This window comes from Saimiri boliviensis, chromosome 3 (assembly GCF_048565385.1).
Source record: "Saimiri boliviensis isolate mSaiBol1 chromosome 3, mSaiBol1.pri, whole genome shotgun sequence".
Lineage (NCBI taxonomy): Eukaryota > Metazoa > Chordata > Mammalia > Primates > Cebidae > Saimiri > Saimiri boliviensis.
In genome coordinates, this window is record NC_133451.1 from 83,511,379 (window position 1) to 83,533,724 (window position 22,346).

The 22,346-nt window shown below is 32.8% G+C and overlaps 1 protein-coding gene across 3 annotated transcripts in view; it reads left to right on the forward strand.

Annotated features, from left to right (window-relative positions):
* Positions 1-22,346, forward strand: part of CCSER1 (coiled-coil serine rich protein 1) — a 1,354,615-nt gene that overhangs the window by 273,660 nt on the left and 1,058,609 nt on the right. For all 3 annotated transcript variants that reach the window (XM_039468593.2, XM_074396448.1, XM_039468594.2), the window contains exon 5: positions 10,168-10,288. In XM_039468593.2, coding sequence (XP_039324527.1) covers positions 10,168-10,288 — 121 coding nt within the window. The remainder of the gene's footprint in view (positions 1-10,167; positions 10,289-22,346) is intronic.

The following is a 22,346-nucleotide window of genomic DNA, read 5'->3' on the forward strand; positions in this document are numbered from 1 at the left end:
TATTAAAAGGGTGAAAAATTATGGGCAATTATAATTTCTCAACCAACCTTTAACTGAAAATAGGAACACATGTCCCTTTAAGTCTTATTTCTGAGGTTTAACAAACATAATTTACAATGAATGAATGACATTTATTATATTGGAATCTAACATATCAGTTCCAAAATGATATTTATAGACACTTGCTATTCATCATGAAGCTGATCATGACTAATAATCATCACAGATAAACATCATCCTTTAAGAAAAAAAAATGTTACAGACTAGTTATTCATGTAACTTTGCATAGAAAAATCATGAGAAAGACTTGGGCCCCTTGTCTTGAAGGAGTAAGGCTGGAGAAGGAACTGTTAGGTCTTCAACTTCAGGACATATGTTATAACTCAATATATGCCACAGCTCATGAAATTGGAACTATGTGCATTGTTTTCATACCAAGAATCTAAAACTTCATGGATCTATAACATATTATTTCTCAGGTCAAAGAATTTAAATATTAACCAATTATATTAAATAGCTCTTCAAAGAGTGATACTTTCTCTTGGCAGAGATCAATAGCTTTTTGCAAATGGTATTTCTACAAATGTTTAAGGGGAGGTTTGTGATTGTAGTAATTATTTCAAGATACTCGTGAACTGAGAGTCTTCAATTCAACGTGGGGTGTGAATTAAATTCTGCTCATGTCTATTTAGGTGTACATGACCGCTGGACATTGTAGTGATGTATAATGTAGATATAATTTCCATACCATCCAGCAAGGCTAGTAGGGCTTCAGAAAAGGAAGTGTTGCAATGCACAAAATACCATTCTTCAGAATTTGGATACCTGTTAGTAAAGTATGAAAAATTAATGTCCTTTCAAGTAACTAACCTTTTGAAGAGAGGCCTAGGAGAAGGTAAGGGAAGTTTTTTATTGTTGATGATGTTTGATTTTTTTCTCCTCTTCCCTATCAGATGGCATGATATTCCTATGGTAATATTGTGTTATTACAGTCACTTGTCATATTTGGTTGAATGCACAAAATGTTGCTATATATCTTGACTTGATTATGTGTTTCTATATCATTTTATTTAATTCATTGAACTAGCAACACATATTACTCAGGATTAGCTCCTCTGGAAATTTAGCATTTGTTTATGAATTGAGAACATTGGTCCTATACGATGAAATACCAACAACTTGTCTTGTTATTTATGGCTCTGAATATCTTGGCCCTATTAACCCATGCAACTGTACTCCCCACTTTTCACCAAACACTTGATATCAAGTGGGATAGAAAAAGGCAGAGGGAAGAAAATTTGTATTTTTGACAACTTAGAATCTGTTCTATGATAGAAAGTGATGAGCAAAATAAAAGCATTTGCTGTAGTATATTTGAGTTCTTTGTGTTATTTAAATCATCCATTGAAACTATACATTTAGCACATTTCTTTTTGATTTGTAATTCAAATATAAAATCCAGAAGAATTTGAGTTTTGGGGAGATAATTGAATACTTTATTTAATTTCTTAAAACTGAGGATGGGCATTATGTAGATTATATGACTGTTCATCATTTTGCAAACTGAAGCCCATTGAATAACTGTCAGTACTACACAACTAATGAGTAATCAGCTATGTCTTATAATCTGAGAGAGCTTCCTGATATATCTAACATGGTTTATTCAACAAAGATTAATAATTAATTTGATCCTTAATCTTTTTATTCTGGTCAGCCCAAAAGTTAGTGCAAGAAAGGAGCAGAGAAAAGGAAGAGGTAGGGGAAAGAGGGAGAAGAGATGGAGTGTGACTTGTCATGAAATACTATTGGCTAGATTATATTTGAATAAAAGGAGTTCTCTTAAGAAAATATATAAATACAGTTGACCCTTGAACAACGTGGGTTGGAACTATATGGGTCCACTTGTGTGTAGATTTTCCTCAACCAAACTTATGCAGAGTGTGCCTATCTTTCCTGCTTCCCCTTCCACCCTGCCCACTTTATTCATCCTTGAGACAGCAACACAGGCCCCTCCTATTCTTCTTCCTTCTCAGCCTACTTAATGTGAAGATGATGAGGATGAAGACTTTTATGATGATCTACTTCAGCTTAATACATTTTCTCTTCCTTACGATTTTCTCCATAATATTTTCTTTTCTCTAGCTTACTATATTGTAAGAATACAGTAATAATGCATTTAACATACAAAATGTGTCTTCATCTGCTGTTTATATTGTTAGTAAAGCTTTCCATCAATAGTAGATTATTAGTAGTTAAGTTTAACTACTAACTGTCCAAGAGTTAACAACCCTGTATTGCTGTGTAGTTTGGTTTTCAGCAGAAGGATTTAACTGTTAGAAAAATGGTCCTTGTTTTGTGTTTATTTAATAAGTATCCATTAGTTGATTATATTCAACTAAATAGTGACACCAGAGTGCAAATAAATAGTTATGCAAAAAGTAGACACCAAATATGTGAGAGAAAATTTACTTGTGGTCTTTCTGGAGGGTGGAGAGGAAAAATGAAATTTACTAGAATGCATTCTCTTACCAGAACTTGAATAGTCCAACTGCTACGTTTCTAACTGTTGAAATCAAATAGCAAAATTCTCTTAAGGGGCAGGGATTTCTGTCTGTTTTGTGTGCTATTAGATTTTCAGAGCCAAGAATATGCCTAAGTATGGACTCAATAGTAGTTTTTGAATAAATTGTGTTATTTAATTAAGTCACGTAGAATAAATATGTAAAGTGACTAGTTTTATTAGATTATAAATTCCAGGCAGATTTATAATTAAAACTTGCATTGTGTCTTGGTTTATATTGTAATAAGCATCAGTATTAAAAACAAGGAAACAACAAACAAAATACCCAAGTCAAAACAACTTTGGGCTGATAGGTGAAACAATATTAATGGATCATAACAGCTGACACACATGAAAATTAGTTTTCTTTTTGGTAACAAATGATAACATTTAAAGAAAAAAATATATTCAGCAGTTTTATTTGCATATAATTACAAATAATACTTTATTTTGCATAACTTTTAAATAATTGCTTTTAAAAGATTATAGAGTTACTTTTTTAGTGGTTTTTATTTTTTCCTTAACAAATTCAGGTAGAATATGTTTCCTAACAATGTATAATTTGGACATACTTCTCTAGAAAGAATGACAGCAAAATGCATTTTAGTTAAACCACATTTCCCCTGAGGACATTGTCTATTGCTTATGAGGAAGCTTTGCAAATTCCTTTTATTCTAATGTATCAATCACCTTCTTTTTCTCCTTTAAAAGATTATTGTGTTCTGGACTCTAGGATATCAGATTATAGCAATTTTAAGTTAAGCATTACTTAAATAAAATAGACCTTGCCATGCATGTTTTCTTAGAATGGATGACAACCATGATTTTATTTTATGTTTGGACAATTCACAAAGTATTGTTTCAAGTGGAGAGCAGGTTCTTATTTATATGTACTTGCTATAGCAAAACTGCTGCAAGGATAGCTCCAGGGTTCTTTCTAAGTTTGAAATGAGAAACATAACTGGGAAAGGCAGCATATTTATCAGACTGCTTTTTTCCTCTAGGTGAATTGAGTATATATATATTGCACTTTTCTTCTATTATTTTCTACTTCTGTAGTAGTATTAAGCCATGGAAAACTGCTGAATGAGAATTTTAAATATCAATCCTTTGAAATCTTCATTCATAAATTCCATATACACATAATGTGGGCAAATCCTGTGGTATTTATGTCAGTTTTTTTTTCTGTATCGTTTAGGTAACAAATTTAATGAAAATCTTCCTAGGGGAATCAAAATCTATTTTTTGTTGTTAATTATAAATGCTCTTTACAAGCATATAGTTTGATACTGGACCACAAGAGAGAAAGAGAGAAGGACTGCAGCACTTTCCTTCTCTCTTTTCTCTTTTCTCCTTCTCATGTTTGCAACGTGGTGAGTGGAGGGACAAGTTTCAACCCTGTTTGTGTTATAGCTCTTTCAGTCCCTCCATTAGGCAGGTCCCAAGTTCTTGTCCTGCATCCAGGAAGAATGAGGTATGAGGACAAATGGAGGATGAACACAGCAAAGAGGTGGTTTATTTAGCTACAGTACAGCTCTCAGGAGACCTGAAGATAGTAGCTCATTTCTGCAAGCAGATTGTCCTGACATCTGTTTAGCTCTCAGCTGGGAGGAGAAACACAGAGGATAACACCTCTCCACAGGCAGGTGGATATAGTTATTTTCATCTGTTTTTCTGTGTTATTTTTAAAGAAGTTTTTACTTTAGGATATTGACAATTTCTATGCAGTTCCTTCACATCTTTAAAAATATCTCAAGATGATATTAACCTTAAATAATATTGTCTTACAAAGTATTTTTAGATTTAAATTATAAACTAAATTGTCTCCTAATTAATTTGAAGGTCTTTACTTTCTTCTTTTGATGACTCTTCTTTCTCATCCATCTGTACTATCCCTCTATTTTCTGATTTTGTAATGTACTGAGAATTGGATTTCGCCTTAATAAAGAAAATAATTAAATACAGGCCATGACTATATATTTGAAACAGAATTGTTACCATTTCTGAATACACTGCACCCAACTTGTCTGCTCTTGTCTACTACACTGCTACTTCAAATCACAGGAAGCCCTCACTATTTCTCACTGTGTCTATTTCAATAGTGCTGTCAGTGGTCTCCTCAATCTTGTTCCTGTACTTAGGTGTTGCCCATGCTATTTTTAAAAATATATAAAGATGATCATGTTGCTCATTGTTTAATGATTGATATCAATTCCCATTAACTTTAGGATCAGATACTGTTTTTAAGTTGCTTAGAAGGTGTTTAAGGTATTGCCAATGACCTATGTCCCCAGCTCAGTCTTCCTCAATTTCTTGTGTCTTGTCTAGGCCCCAGCCAGATTGACTTATTTCCATTTCTCAATATATGTAACATTTTCTCATATCTCATTGCCTTTTAGCACACTCCTTCCTATGCTTGGCTAGCATCTTTTCTTTTCCCTAATGCCTCACTTCATTGTTCTTCAATCTCTCATTCATTTACCAAATATTATTGAGTGCTTTCTTTGAGCCTGGCACTCTGCTAAGTAACAGGAGTGAACGAGACTGCATCAGTCCTACTGTTTTGATCCTGCTGGTTAATTTACTTTGGCTGGTTTCTATGAAGTACACTTTCTAAATGGTATCATCTCCCACTATACTTTATGTTATTGCACGGCAAATGCTTTTTGTTTTATCTTCCCAAGTTCAGCACCTACCACAGTGTCTGGATATGGAATAGTTCAATTAATGCTACCAAGGAAGAATATATATGCCTACTTTTGCTCAATGTGTGGTATTTATAGTCATGATGCAGTGACTGCTATCTTATCTGCTTCTTTTTTTTCCATTATTCTTTCAATTCTGGACTAATATTATTTCATCAGAAACCTTTGTATAGGCAGGCACTGAAAGGAAATATTTACAGATTCACTAAAACTGGTATTTAATAACAAAATGTCATTGTTAACTTGTGTACTTATCAGCTAGAGAAACAGAACTAGTAAAAGAAGATAAAAAGAAGTTTTTTTTGTGTGTGTGTATTGGTTTTTATAACAAGGAAACAACTTGTGTGATTTTGGGAAATGGTTAGGCAAGTCCAAAATATGTAGAGCTGACTATCAGGTAAGAGCAGGAGGGAACTTTGACAAGGGTGGGATTGCTATCTTCAGGAAGTCTCAACTCTGCTTTAAGCCTTTTTTAACTGATTGACTCAGACTTATCCAGATTACCTAGAATAATATCACTTAAAGCTGATAGACTATGAACTTTACATGTAGAGAAGATACTGTCACAGCAACACTTGGGTTAGTGTTCGAATAATAGGGGCTTGTAACCTAGCCAAGTTGACATATAAAAAACAAAAACAAAAAATATCAACCAGTTATGGTGGCATATACTTGTAGTCCCAGCTACTCAGGAGGCTGAGGCAGGAGGTTCACTTGAGCCCAGGACTTTGAGGGGTAGTGCATTGGTGCATTGTGATTGCACCTGTGAATAGCCACAAAACTCCAGCTTAGGCAAATAATAAGACACCATCTCTTAAAGAAAAACAGTTATAAATAATATATCCTAATATTTTTTAAGCACTTGCCATTTTCATGACGTTATACTAAGCACTTTATACTCATTAATTCATTTAATTGTCACCACAATCCAAGTGCAAGATTGTTATGCGTAATTTACTTGTGGGAAAACACTGCAAAACACTCATTCTCCAGTGGAACGATAGGAAAACTGTTGTTGTAAGTCATTTTGAAGGACAGAGCTTAGAACCCAAAGTATTTTTATGAGTCAAAATTGTGATATGTTCTGATATGTAATTTTTAAGAAGTTTTTTCTTTAGGTTATTAACAATTTCTATGCAGTTCCTTCACATCTTAAAAAAATCTCACATGGTGTTAGCCTTAAATAATATGGTTGTAGAAAATACAGCCTTAAATAATATGGTTATACAAGCAAACTGCTTGATAGTTTCACAGTTTTTCTTAGAATAAAGAATTCAAATGTATGTATATTATTGAATACAAACAATTGAAAAAGATAAACTGTTACACTATTACCTCAGAGCACTTGATATGTTTAAATGAGAATCAGCATAAAGTATGCTCAATAGCATGAGGACTAGTGACAAGTAGAATTCTAGTTTTTGTATACTCAAGCTGTGTGACCGTGAACAGTGCAATGAGAGTAATAACACTTATGCCTTAGAAATTTTCTGAAAGGTACAAACAATATAGTAAGAGTAAATGCATAGTTAGTGCAGAATTGTGTTTGTCTTGTTATTTAAATGGTTGTTAAATAATTGACTCTTTTGCTAGGTTAAGCTTTACCAGTGGGTTGTTACATGATTGATACGTGGATCCTGAATATTTGGAACAGAACAAGGAAAAATGAACACTATACCAAGTCAATATATTGCTTTTTAATGATTTAACATTGATGTTAAGAATTAAAAATAAAACAATGATAGAGATTCAGTAATTAAATAAAGTTATTTTGATATAGCTAAACTGGAGAAAAGGAGTAATTTTAAATTTTACTGTTTTGATTTTGCATCTCAGTTTATTATGAATCTGAAAGAAACATTTTAGAGAATACATCAGTAGTAGAAAGTCATTTTCTGTAATAGCATAGTTTTTGTGGTGTAATAAAAAGTTACATGACATGGTGAGACTACGTCATTTTAAAGCTAAAAATGATTTCTACTCTGCCCTAAGATACGCAGATTTCTGACTGAGTGGTCCCTGGAAGGCTTGTTCATTTTGATGTTTATATATTTATAACTCTCTAGAAAGAAGTAAGACTAGTCCTTAGAACCGAGATTTAGGATAAGCAATTTCTGTAGTTATCAAATATTGTTTTATTTTGAAACCCCTATTTGTATAATTAAACATCTGGTTATTAGGCCTGAATCATCCTTTTCTTATTAACTGATAGTTGCTAACAACCGACTTCTACTAGGTACAGTTCCAGTAGTTGTTTTGTGACCCTGATCTTGGCCAAAAGGCCTTATCTGTCTAGAAAGAAATGGGGACTTTTATTTTCCAGTTAGCCTTGCTCTGACATTCTCTAGGACAGAAGCCTAATATGGAATATTCTGCACTTCATGCAATACATTAACAACAAAAATTCTTTTCACCGAAGAGCAAATTTAGCATATAGGTTTTTACATTGTTGCCTCAAACTGTTATTTATATCTGTGGTTGGAAATAATCATGAAAAATGTATTATTGATTTTTTTCAACCCATGGATGCTGCAAATCTATTTGAATATGGAATGGCTTGACACTGTCTCATGTTTTGTATGTTACATTATGTTATAATTGTCTGCTGTTCCATAATTTGCCATTGTAAAATTTATAAGTGCATAAAATTTTTATATATTATTAAAATTAGTTTTATAAGTACAATTAGATAATAGAGAAATTAAAAGTTGAGTGTTTCTCTTTGTTGCATTCTGTTTTTCCTTAAAGGTACAGTTTTTCCTGTCATTAGTGTTCAGCTTGAATAGTGAACCATTAGAGTGTGATGTGATTTGGAAAGTACAAAAATTATCCTTGTCTCAAACTAGTGTTCCTACAATCTTGGCTGTGCCTAAATTTGTCACTCTGATTAAATCACTTACATTAAAAATTAAAAACCCATACAAATATGTAAATATATTAATTTGAGAAAAATCTATGAAATGAGTCTCTAACAATTTTAAAACAACCAACCACATTAGTCACTTACAATGCTTTCTGTAAAAGTGCTTTTTTGGGACTAGGGGAGAATTATTCCAAAAATGAAATGAGATTTAGTTTGATTAAATCAGCAAAATAGTTTTCCTGAAGGGATTTCAATAAGTTCCACTGTTTTGAGGCCATTGTCAGTATTCTACTTGGTTTTATGATTATATTTTAACATTTTGTTTTTAATTTTTTTAAGAAAAGTAAATCTCGTGTTGTCAAATAACCTAGACTTTAACTCATGTATTAGTTTTGATACATTAATATTTAGTATCCAAATAACTTACTGATTTTTGAGTTTTAATTGAAAATATGTCATTATTTCAATTGGGCCATTAATTTTTATATTATTTTAGTATATTATTTGTTTAAAAAATATTCTATGTTATTGAATATTTAGTGTAATGTAACTATGAATGTAGTATTCCTCCTTAAATTTGAGATTTAAATTAGAGCTTAAATACAGATTGTGTAGTTATACCTATTTTTGTTTCTAACCTTGATGATTTTGTTTTATGAATTAATAATTTTTCAAACTAATTTGGCCTTTGAAACTAGTACTTTTTATTATTTATTGATTATATATTTTTGTTTATTGAATTTGTCTGAAGTTTTTCTCTTAATTTGTCAATGTTGTTTTTCTAACAGCCTAGATGAATAATTTAGTTACTTTTTTCTACTCTTTTGGCTTTAAAAACATTCTACCTTTGTTTTTCTAGTAATTTAAGGGTTTGTTACATTTTACTTAAAGGCCAGTTTTGGAATTCATCACAAATACTTTTTATGGTGTGTAAACAATCTTTCTAGATCTTGAGAAAAATGTGCATTCTCGTATTTTATATAATTCGATATGTTTAGCAAACCATATTAAATGCTCTTACTTTACTTCTTTTTTTTTTTAAAAGAAATTTCTACTTAATTTGACAAATGTGAAAAAATGTGGATTATAGTATTCCATAAAAATTGTATATTGATTTCTTTTATATCTCTAACATTTAAAAAATGTATTCGTTTCCTTGTTAATGAAGTACAAGGTAGAGAGGCTTTTGTTGGCTAACAATTTTGATTCTCACTTTATTTCCATTGATTTTTATATGGTAATTTCCTTTCAGAGTCTAGCAAAAATTTAACTATTTGTGTCAGGAATAGTTAAATTTTTCTATGTCTTAAATAGGAATTTGTAAGATGTTACATCAGAGATGTTAAATAAATATGATTTTAAAACAGGTTTCCCTGGTTCCTACTAATGTCCATATTCTTTTGTACAATGCTCTAGGCCAATACAAGTTTATGATCTTTTCTCAAAAAGCAAATGGTTAAGCCACACAACTTTGGAAGTCTTTATAAAGTGAACTTATTTTTTAATCTGCATCATTCAGGGTCTATTGTAACGGCAAATGCAATGTTTTTCCTCAGTTAGTAATGTTTATATTATTCTCTAAACTCATATGTTAACCAAATTGCTCTACAAAGTAGTTTATACTATGGCCATTGCGATACAAGATTCTGTTTTACTTTTTAAGTGTGGATGTTGGTTTTGCAGAATATCTTTTGTCAAAACATAGTGATCACATAAATATCCACTACTCTATAACCCTCAGAAAGGGTTCATTTAACTGTATATGTATACCTTTTGCACTTTTCATTCTTTGATGAAAAGCGTTTTTAGATATTGTTGGCAATATCTTTTCCACCCCGGGCTTTAAAAAAGAAAAATTACCCAAGGTTATATAACTAGTGAGTGAAAAGACTTAGAGTAAAAACTATTTAAAGATAATTTAATAATTAATATTTTGGTAGAATTAGACCTTTTATTAGAGTAAATATAGAAAGGAGAAAAAGAAGTGAGAATAGTTGATAAATATTTTGACGTTTACAAGACTTTGGTTTTTTGAACAGTTTGCCGGGAGGATTCATATCACTCTGTCGTCTCATGTGCTGCTGTAGTTCTTGCTCCTATGGAACCAACAATGGAAATGAAGAAAAGAGAAGAACCAAAATTTCCTGAGCCTTCCAAACAGTGAGTTGTTCATTTAATTTTTCAAGGTCTTATAAAATCAATTAGATAACTGATCAGAAAATGTGATTCATAATAAATGTGTTAATATTAGTATAAAGAAAGAACAAATAAAATTTGTACATTAAAAAATAATTTATTCCATATTATCTCAATGAATAACTTCTGTGTCTTCTAACTTCATGTGTTTGAACCATGTGCCATTGAAGTTTCATTTTGTTACCTTATCTTAAGGACATGGGCAAGTAGGCTGATGTACTTTATTTCCCTACTCTGGGATTGTGAATACCCTTTCTTGGATTGCTTACTATACAGCTGTAGGCTTTGATGATATACAATGAAATCAATTTTTACTATAAAGTTTTTATTTTAAAGTTGGTTTGCATTTTTATAAGGAATGTAAGTTATTATTTTAAAATATTTTTTATTAAGTTAGAACAAATTTATACTGTTTAGTGTTTTTATATTTTTCCATTTAAACAGTTCAAGCTTTCATTTAAATGTAAATTTAATCTTCTATTACATAAATGATAAACTTGTACTCTTATAATGACCAAAGAGACTTTTAAGTTTATGATGATAAAACTAAGCTTATGTGGACATCAAATACTAACTAAATGGGGATTATTTATACTTCTACATTAAATACATGACCAGAAAAAACATGCCTCCTTTAAGGTTTCAGCTTAGCGATTAGGTGATATAAGATGCTGCCAAGGATTTTAGGCTGACTGTCATAGGAGTGAGGCAGAAGATATCTTGATATACCTACTATTTTCTTCCATTGGATTACACTGTATTATACTTAACTTGCTTCTTGTATGTCTTTCTACTGAGTAATAAGCTCTTAAAGCATAATTGTGTTTGATACTGTTTGTGAATAGAGCAATATATTGATTGCATGAAGATATTCACTATTAATATTCTCATTATGGAGGGAAGAAACACTGACCAATTTAGAAAATAATGATTGTAATTTAGTTTTAATACAATCCCAAAGTGAAATAATTTAACTGCTCTTCATATGGTCTTAGTTTTTAAATTCCAAAAGCCATTTTTGTCTAATAGAAAATTGCATCACGTTTGCCAATTGAATTATTTAGAAAGCTCAAATGTGTTTTCCTGCAAAACACACACACACACGTGCACACACACACACACACACACACACACACACACCCCTTTCCTTGCTTGTTAATTAGGGTGATATCAGCACCCTCATTGTTAGTATTATGTGAAATGATACTGAGAAGGGACCTGAAATCTAATAATCCATGCAGTTCTAGTTATGTTGCCCCTTTCATAGCTTCAGCTATCAACATTATGGGTGACATTTGGTTATCTATTCTTTTCAGGAAGGCTCTTCTGAATGCAAATCTAATAAAGTTGTTGATCACACTTGTCTAACTAGGCATCCTACTCAGTTGTCATGCAGGATAAATATCCCTTATCCAAAATGCTTAGGACCAGAAGTGTTTTAGATTTCAGAATTTGAGCATCCCAAATCCCAAAATCTGAAATTTGAAATGAAACAACAAGCATTTCCTTGATCGTCAAGTTAACACACAAAAAGTTTCAGATTTTGGAACATTTGGATTGTGGATTTTAGAGTTTGGGATATTTAACCTGTAATAAATATATGTCTGAAGCCAGATTAATAATCTCTTCTAAATTCTTTTTAACTTTTCAAGTTGTTCCATATTTAAATAAAACTATCATCATTTTACTTTTCTTAAAATCTTGGTACATTTTCTTCCTCACATCTCATATTCAATCAGTTATCAATTACTTGATTAATTTCTTCATTATATTTTATTATTTCAGCTGACTTGGAAGGTGTATATATCCCACATTTTAATTTTTCCTAAAATATATCTTCATTTGTGATCTTAATGATGCCATCTATCAAATGGAAATTGTTTATGTCCTATATACCTCAAACTATTATTTTGAGAATTAAAAGACAAGTGTTAATATATGACAAGAACACAGTATTAATGCAAAGAGTGATTAACTCAAAATTCTCATTTGCCAGTGAGAGAAGCCAAATGCTAACTAGTTTCAGCCAAAAGACTCAAGAGTGGTGGTGGTTATTGGCTCATGCAATTTAAAAAGTACAAAGGTAGCAGTTTGTTCAGTACAGTTTTGGTTCTCAAATGATAACATCAAGGATCTTTCTCTTTTATCTGGGGTTTCCACTTTCTGGGAGGTTCCTCTAGTGGTGATATAGCTGCCTTCAGCAGCAACTGGGATTGATTTTCATTTACTCTACAAATCCAGTGAAAGCAGATAATTTCTCATTCCCTTTAATCAAAACAAAACAAAACAAAAAAACAAACCAGATTTGAGTGTCGTTGGATTGGCTTTGACTAGCTTAGCTTGTTTGACACAGCGATTTTGAAACAATTGCTATATCCAAAACTATTTAATGGAGATTGAGTAATTAGTTGATGTTTCATGAGAATGAAATTGAGAGGGGAAAGGTGATTCCACAATTGAGATGTTGTTGATATTGATAAAAGAAGGCAGAGATAGATGAGGTGTCAAAATAATGAATGTTCAATACAGGTAATAATATTATCACCATTAATTTTAAAAGTCAGAATTCTATAAACATTGAAATACTAAAATAAAATATGTATGTATCTTTATCTTTTATTTTAAATGATTTTTTACTTATTTAATTCTATTTTGTTATTTCTTCTGGCTGTGCTATTGAGAGGCAGTATAACTCAGTGGTTAGGAATCCAGGCCTTGGGCAAATTCTTTTTTTTTTCCCCCAATTTTCTTAACCCCTGGGCACTGTGGCTTGCACCTGTAGTCCCAGATACTCACAATGCTGAGGCAGAAGGACCACTTGAGCCCAGGAGTTTGAGGCTGCAGAGAGCTGTGACTGTGCCACTGCCTTACTCCAGCCTGGGCAACAAAGCCAGACTCTGTCTCTAAAAGAAATAATAAATAAATAAAACTTCTTAACCTTAGTTGGTGTGTTTCTTTTTAATGTGGGAGATACTTTACCTCATAATGCAATGCCTGAAACATAATAGGGATGCAAGAACATCTAAATTTTGTAATTTTTTTTACAACAAATATATTTGTCAAATAACCACACCAGCTTTTTATAAATGGAGTTACTAAAGCCCTGTAAGATATTAGTTTTGTGTATTTTGGATTTCCCATCATAAAAAACATAGTAGATAGGGCCGGGTGCGGTGACTCATACCTGTAATCCCAGCACTTTGGGAGGCCAAAGTGGGAGGATCACTTGAGGTCAGGAGTTCGAGACCTCGAACTTGTCAGCCTGGCAAACATGGTGAAACCCCATCTCTCCTAAAAATACAAAAAAATTAGCCATGCATGGTGGCAGGCATCTGTAATTCCAGCTACTTGGGAAGCTGAGGCAGGAGAATGGCTTGGACCTGGGAGGCAGAGGCTGTAGTGAACTGAGACTGTGCCACTGTACTCCAGTCTGGGTGTCTGGGCAACAAGAGCAAAACTCCTCCTGGAAGAAAAAAAAAAAAAAGTTGAGACATTGTCTTTGGGCAACTAATATTTCCTTTTAATTTAGGATGGCATTACTTCTTTAAGTAAATCTTTTTGAATTTTTGGCATTCACATATAAATTCTTAAATCATTGAGTCTTTGAAATATAGGATTCACAGAGTCATCTAATTCAGAACCCAGTAGATGTGTTACTAAGAATAACTGGAATAGTCATCTCAGAATATGTAAGACTGTACATAAGAGAATATGTAATATATAACTACATCATTTCAGAAGGTAAGAAACATTTTATGATTGGGATATTTGTATTATCTAACCAACTTTTAGTTATATTCTAATGAAAAATATTTTAATTTTGACAATTTGTTATTAAATATTCTCAAGTATTTATTAGTTTTTAGACATTTCATAAGGAGAAATAAGAATTAGAAATTTCTACTAAAAATGAAGTATACATTTTTCAGCAGAGGAAGTGATAGGGAGAAAGTACCTAAATCTTTTAAGAAAGAAAGCTACATTGCACATTACAGCAGAAGAGGACCAGAGCTTTCTACCTACTTGTTGCAATACCTAAAATTCATCTTAATTCAGGGAAACAAAGGTGGGGATTCTACTTCACTTCTGAGTTTAGTTTGATATGTAACTAAGAATACTGTGGAAAGGATAAACTGGCTGGAAAATAGAATAGTCTATGTAATCCAAAAAGAGTGTACAATTTTCAAATCTTTAATCATAAGAATAGAATGCTGGGTTCAAAGCTTTGAGTGTGACTGTTTACAACAGCCAAGTCGTGGAATCAACCTAAGTGCCCATCAACAGATAGTTGGATTAAAAAAATGTGGTACATATAAAAAAGAGTGGAATCACGTTCTTTCAGCAACATGGATGGAGCTGGAGGTCATTATCCTAAGTGAAGTAACTCAGAAAATCAAATACCACATATCCATACTTATAATTGGGAGCTAAATAATGGACACACATGGACGTACAGGGGGGAATTACAAATTCATAAAAATCCAACTGTTATAAGTATCCCCAATTATCCAGCTACACTCAGCATGTTGCTCAAAACTGCATTTCTCAAGTCAGTTCTATGTAAATGAGCATTTTATAACATGTACATGAAACTCAAACTCTGAAGACAATGAAAGAATAACCATGATTGGCTTTGCATTATATTTTGTATTAATACTTTGCTAGAAGCATGCTTGTTGAAATGCAAATATTCTGTACATACCATAGCTCAATGTCTGAAATGAAGGGATTTTTATGGCCATTGTAAGGTTAGAAATGCGGAGGCAAAAGAAAAAATTATTCTATTACTTCTTTGTCCACTTCCACGTTTTTTTTTATTACTTTATATAAATAAATCTTGTGTTAGGAAGAGATTTGATTGTTCACCCTTGCATAGTTAAAGCATTACTTAAATACTCCAACTTTCAAGACCTCTTTGTAGTGTTTCAGTTTCTTGTCATGAAGAACGTACAATAAGCTCCTTCTGAAAGGTCACAGATACTATCATTTAGTACAAAAGTCTTATTTTTAAGGAATGTCTAAAGCCTATTTAATTCTTAGAGGGTACTTAACACACAAGGTTAAAGTTCTATTGGCTCTTTTTCATTTATTTGAATGAATAGTCTTAAGTTAGATATGGAACAGTTAAGTACTCCCTCAAAGGTCATCTCTTTAGTCTCTCTAAAGTTGTTACACAAATTCTGTATTTATATTGGGGACACATCAAAGAAAAATATTATAAGCTTATCTCCAATTTTCCTTAAGAATCTTCAGGGGAACATATTTATGCTTTTAGGCAGATACTGATTTGTTAATTCATTCAAAAACATGTAATTCTTGAGTGCCTGCTTTATTCTTGGCAGTGTGCATAGTGCTAGGGATTTCACATTGAAAAGCAGGTGCTGTTCTTTGTGAAACGTAGAGTGTAGTCCTGGAAGCAAACATTAATTGTTAATATTAATGAGAAATGCAAATTGTAGCTGTGACTGTGGCTATAATGTAGATGTGTATCTCATTATAACGACTAGTAGTAGGAGATTTTAACATAGCAGGTGAAACGTCCCTGAGGAAGTGACTCTTGGGCTAACATTTACAGGATATTAGTTAACTAACTGAAAAATAAACAAAATAATCTTCCAGCTTCTTTAAGTATTCTGTGATGGTTGGGAGTGTGGAGAAGTTGAAGAAGGTTTGTGGGAGGAAAAGGAAGCCAAAACATGTTAGCAGGGCCAAGCAACATGGTCAGATTTGCGTTTTGAGAACTTTCTTTTCATTTGTTATAGAGAACGAATTAGGTGTGTTTGGGGCAGTGGGGAAATGGAGCCAGCTTAGGACAGCCTATTTGTTTGCACTTCTCCCCAGCTCTAGATTCAGTGATTTCATATTGAAAGTTTGAAATCAGCCAAAGTGGTTGTATTTACATCATAGCATCGGCAGATTCTACACATGAGGACTTTCCTCCTCCTCTGGAGAGCTAGTTAAATAAATATCAGCACATTACTAAATGGAGGACAAATTGAGTGACTACAATGAGAACATTTAGGTGACTGCTGATAGTAGCTTGGACAAGGGTGCTAACATTGTAGATGGGGAAATGTGAAAAGAAAACTGTGCCAATATATTTATGAATCTTGACAAGTTTAATATAGTTATTAAACTAATAACTTGCAGTACCTTGCTAAGTATTTGCAATAAGGATGAAAATAAGAAATTATCTTCTTTATTGCTAAATGTAATAATGATAAATACATAATATTGTGAAAATCCTAACATGTTATCCTGAAGTAGTAATAGTTTAATGAATGGCGAGTCTTGATATTCTTAATTTATGTTGAGTGTTATATCAATTGAACTATAAGTATAACATGCACACACACACACACACACACACATATATATATATACACTTTATATATGTGTACAAAGGAATTTTATGTGAAGTGCATTTATATATATGTATACAGACATATATAAATGCACTTTACATAAAATTTCTTTCTGAATCATTGTCACTGATTCTCACTGAAATTGCCTAAAATATAAGTAAATTCCACTTAGGTTCTTATGTAAATTCTTAAGATTCTTTGCTAACAATTTTCCTTCATTTACCCTCCATTACATGGTGCCTTAATATTCTTCCATTTAAAAAAATTTGATACTGAGGCATGGATAGGATAAATATCAGGAAAATACTATAAGGAAATAGCCTTCTTCCTCATGTGGGCATTCAAAGAAACAGCAAGTGTTTCATGATTTTGGTCAATTCAAGGGTGGAAACAGCTATTGGAGGGTATCAGTGAGGAGATACAATTTCCGTGGTAAAAAACTGGTGCCTAAATGTGGGTCTCTTCCTCAGCTTTTGGAGAAAGTTAGGGTTGGGAGGAGAAACTTTCTAACCTCAAGTCTATAGAGGATTTTCAGAAGAATCATTCAGTGCTTCACATGTGTTCCCTGCAGTTGGAATCACAAGGAACAGATGTAGATTTATGCCTGAGAAACTTAAGCAGACTGGCCAGAAAACCCAAAGGATGAAAAATGGCTAGCCAACTGTGACAGCAGCACCATCTAGGATTCTAGAGCTGGTCAGGGAGGCTGCAGTGTTTTTGTGCATTTCTGGAGGATGAGGAGACCCCATAAAGAGAAGCAAAGGACTCTCATGCATCCGTGACTAGGGAAATACAGAATACTGGCCCAGAAGGAGACTTTTGAAAAGATCACTAGTGGGCCCATTTGCTAGTTCCTAAAGCCGATTAAATCTCCTTAAAGCTGCTCTGGCCGAGTACTACTCCTCTCACCTTTCACTCTGGTAGCAGGAATACATTGACCGTACCACTGAGGAAGCTTAATCTTCAGGGGTCAGCCTTACACTGGGCCCCAAATAAGGCCCTAGAAGTGATCCTGGAAATTTTTCCTTATTTTCGTGTGTGTGTGTGTGTGTGTGTGTGTGTGTGTGTGTGTGTCTGTGTGTGTCTGTGTGTGTTTTGAGATCCCTCCAGATTTTATAAACCTCAGGCCTCGCATAACCTGAATTTATACCTTTGTACCATTGCCTTTAGATCTGGGCACTCAGGATCTTGCTTCAGGCTCTGCATGTAGGGGAACCATGTCACATCCCTTCTCCAGCTGCTCCCCCTTCCATAAGATGTGTTTCTGGAAAGCCAACGGCCCCTACCCACTAGGAGACTATGCCTTCACCACTCCCTATGTCCAGAATTCACTGCTCAAATGGCCCTGGGTCCTTATATCTGAGTGTACAACCGATAATCCACAGCCCATGGGCTGCAGAGGTACAGTCGATCACTGGTAGTGGTGGACAGAGCTTAGAGGGTCAGCGGGGGCATTTACCTTTCTGACTGCCAGGCCCTGGGTGTGGAGGAAAAAGTCCTGATGGAAAGGCAGCAGGCTAGATGTTTTGTCAAGTATGTCACTGGTACCTTGTGAAAGGACTGATTGCCACAAAGTTCTGTATTTTTATGATCTCTATTCAACCTTTAGGACAGATAGGAGCTCATTATTTAGTGTGTATATATATATATATATATATATACTAAAGAAGTTTTCCAAACATCAAGAACCAGTGGATTTTAATACAAAAAATAAAATGTTTAAAAATCCCTAGAGAAACTGCTGCCCTTGATTGACAGTGTTGTTATTTTATCTCTCTGCTGTTTATTGCTCCTTCATGAGTCGTATTTGGTCCCTTGTGCAGTTACCCTGTCAAGGCAAGAAATCCTATTGTAACATTTGCATCTAGTTTGACAATCCTTCTTTGTACATTGAGCACACAAATGCTATTATTCAGATAAGTTGGGACAACCTGATAAGATGACCGAGGTGTCTCAGCTCACCAGTGCAGTACAGTTATCACTGTGCTCTTTAGAGTGTACTATAAATGCAGATTTATCAGATCACTGAAAAAGATTGTAGGTGCATCACCATTGTTGTGAAAGTGGCTCTTATGTATGCAGAAAAGGCATGTTGCCAACTTTCATCTCTCCCTGCTAACATCATCCCATGGAAAAACTTATTTTCAAGCACATAAAACATTTTGCTTGAATATAGTCTGTAATTTAGGTTTTAGCATATGTCTTCTAATAATACTATAAATAAGTGCTATATAACCCAATATCGATTTCCTACTTTTCTCCTTCAAGGGGCGACTGACTAGCAGAAAAAGCAAAAGCTTTGACATTTGCAACATCTCGTCTCTATTTAGCAGCTAGATGACATGGAACATGGGGCAGGTATTATTGTTATTGAAATGAGGTATACTCATATCTAATAAAAACAATAGCATCTGTTTTGTAAGGTCATTTTAAAAGTATTCAATTTTCAAAGTAAAGCAGATAAAATAATTCTTGGCACCAAGAAGAAACATAATAAAAAGCAACAGATATAATATCTCTTGCATGAGAAAGTTGGGCATAAGAATAAGGATTTGGATCTGTAAGAATACATAATGTTGTATGACATTTATGCTTTTAGATAGTTCCTCAAATTTGTCTACTCAGAATATGTGATTATTTGCCCATTTTTAAAAGGAAGTATTATCTTTTTTTCACCTAGTAGATTAAATCCTTTTACAACAAATGTTTCCTGGTTTGTCTTTTATCTTCTACTTTATTTAGAATAACAATAACTAGTAGCTACTCAAAAATACATGAGAATTGGTTTTTATTTACTTTTGAGGTAAAACACATTTTCTTTTATTTAGAAGGTAGAACTAACCATGATAGTTGTCCAACATTATCTAATTTAAAAAAATTAGATTTTATTAAAGCATATTTACTGTTAATATTGTAATATTAACATATTTAGCTTTGAACAATTAATATTGAAAATATTACAGTGAATTCAAACAGTAATTTTGCCATCAGTATTGAAAAGAAAAATCTGAAAATTTGAAGTATAGAAACCTGACTGCCAGCCCTGAAAAAGCTCTATGTTTTGCTGCCTGCTAATTGTCTTAACTGTGAAACAAACGTTAACAACACAGTAAAAATCTGATGAGCAAAAGTCTAGGAATGCCTGTTGTAAAATGTGAAGTAGCATATCTTCCTTCTTTGCTTTATAGGGGTATCTAAAATAAACATTCATTAATATTTTTAATTCTTTGAGTTAAAAGGGTTCCCCTGATTAATAGAAAAATCTAAGTACTTGTAGACAGATTGATTCCTGTGTGTTTCTATAATATTTGAACACCTCTATTATAGTACTTATTAGGCAGAATTACAATAGCCTATATTCTTCACTGTCTCTCACCAGATACTAAAGACAGGTATTTTTTGAGGACAGGTATTTCTATCATTTTCTTTTTTAAATCTTTTGTATATAGGATGAAATTTTACGTTGTAAGAAAAATTATGTGTTGAATTTGGGTTGTAATCTATTGTTTAAATCTATTCTTTAAAATAATAATTTGTTTATTCAGTATCACTTACATAGTTCATATTAGGTGCCATGCCATATTCTAAGCTTTGCAAACGTTTATTCATTTAATCTTTGCAACAGGATTCTATGTTATTATCCCCAAGTTACAGGTCGAACAACAATGGCACATGGAGATTAGGTAACTTGTCCAAGATGACCATTTAAAATAGAATAAATTGTACTTTCTTTTTTTGTTGTTTTGTTTTGTTTTTGTTTTTGAGTTGGAGTCTTGCCCTGTCACCCTCACTAGAGTGCAGTGGCGTGATCTCGGCTCACTGCAACCTCCACCTCCCAGGTTCAAGCAGGTCTCTTGCCTTAGCTTCCTGTGTAGATGGGATTACAGGCAAGTGCCACCATGCTTGGGTCATTTTTGTATTTTTCATAGAGACAGGGTTTCACCATGTTGGTTAGATTGGCCACCACGCCTGTCTTGTACTTTCTTTTAAATTACTTTAATTACTAAATTTAGAATCTGTCACACTATGAAATCATTATTTTTTTCATATGCAGTTCTTTTTGTAAGCTTTTGCAACCAAAAAAATATGGATGTTATTATAAGCCAATAATGCTAAAGTTGATTAGCATTTGCAAGTCAACATAATATAAAACAAGAATATAAGTAAGAAAATCCTTCACTGTTGATTATTACAATCTGTACCTGTTCATTATATGTATTTTTTAATTTTTTCAAATGAGCCAGGAGGAAAAGAAAACTTTTTTCATACTTCTGTTCTAATTAGTGTCATCATTCATTTTACTAGCTATTTCTTAAGACTTTTTTTGTTAGTTTCTTTCTTTTTGTTTATTACACTGCTTTGGAAAATAACTTTTGTTAAGCTCATGTCAATAAATCTAAAATTACACATTTTTTCAGGAATAAAGAGGCATATTTGAGCTTAGAGTACTAGTATAAGATGAAAAATATAACCAGATGTTTTCCTCAACCAATATATCCATTGAAAAAATGTCATATGTATGTTTAGTTATTATAGTACAGTCACCGAAATAATATTATTAAAAGAGTTTAGATAAATTGCCTTTTGTTTTTTCAGAATTCCATATAGTATTTTCCTTGTAATTTGAGACCAGAAATAATAACATTTGCATGGTACTGTGTAGATCTAAAAGGCATAATGAAGAGATACAAGAAAGATATGTACAAAGCTAGATTATAGTATAAGGATGGATTTTATAACGACTAACAGATGTAGTGAGCTTCTTGTGACTGACAATTTTTTTTTTGGGGGGGGATGGAGTTTTGCTTTCATTGTCCAGGCTGGAAGGCAGTGGCCCAGTCTCGGCTCACTGCAACCTCTGCCTCCCAGGTTCAAGGGATTCTCCTGTCTCAACCTGTCAAGTAAAGTAGCTGGGATTACAGGTATGAGCCATCATGCCCAGCTGATTTTGTATTTTTAGTGGAGATGAAGTTTTATCACGTTGGCCAGCCTGGTCTTGAACTCTTGACCTCAGGTGATCTGTCTGACTTGGCCTCCCGAAGTACTGGCATTACAGGTGTGAGGCACTGTGCCTAGCCTATGACTAGCAATTTTATGTCACTATCTTGTAGTAATAGTGTCAATGAATTAAAGCATTATAGAGGTAATAGGACCAAATGATCTTCAACATTTTTCCAATACAGATAATTTGTTCATATCCAGATCAATTGCATTTTATTATTTTTATTATTATTATAGTCAAAATATATATTTTTTGTTTACAAACATGTTAGTTTATGTGTTACATTTAGTTTATGACAGTTATGTCTTTAGTCTGTATAAGAATGTTTAAATATTTTTATGAAGTGAATGTTGTACTTTTGAGATTCTGATAGAGTGGTGCCAAATTTTTACATATCCTGTAAAATGTTATGTGGCACTTCTTTATGTAAAATTGTTTACATAAAACTATTTGTAGTGTCAAGTAGTTCATTATATTTTACTAAATTGAATTAAATTTTGATCTTTATAAGGGATGTAAAGAAATTAATGAAGTTCTAAAATGTCTGGGATTTGTCATCTTAGAGTTCAAATAAACAGCTATGCCTTATAATGGAGATAATAGAAATAACCAAAATACACAAAACAAAATCATCAACTCCTTTATAATCTAAATG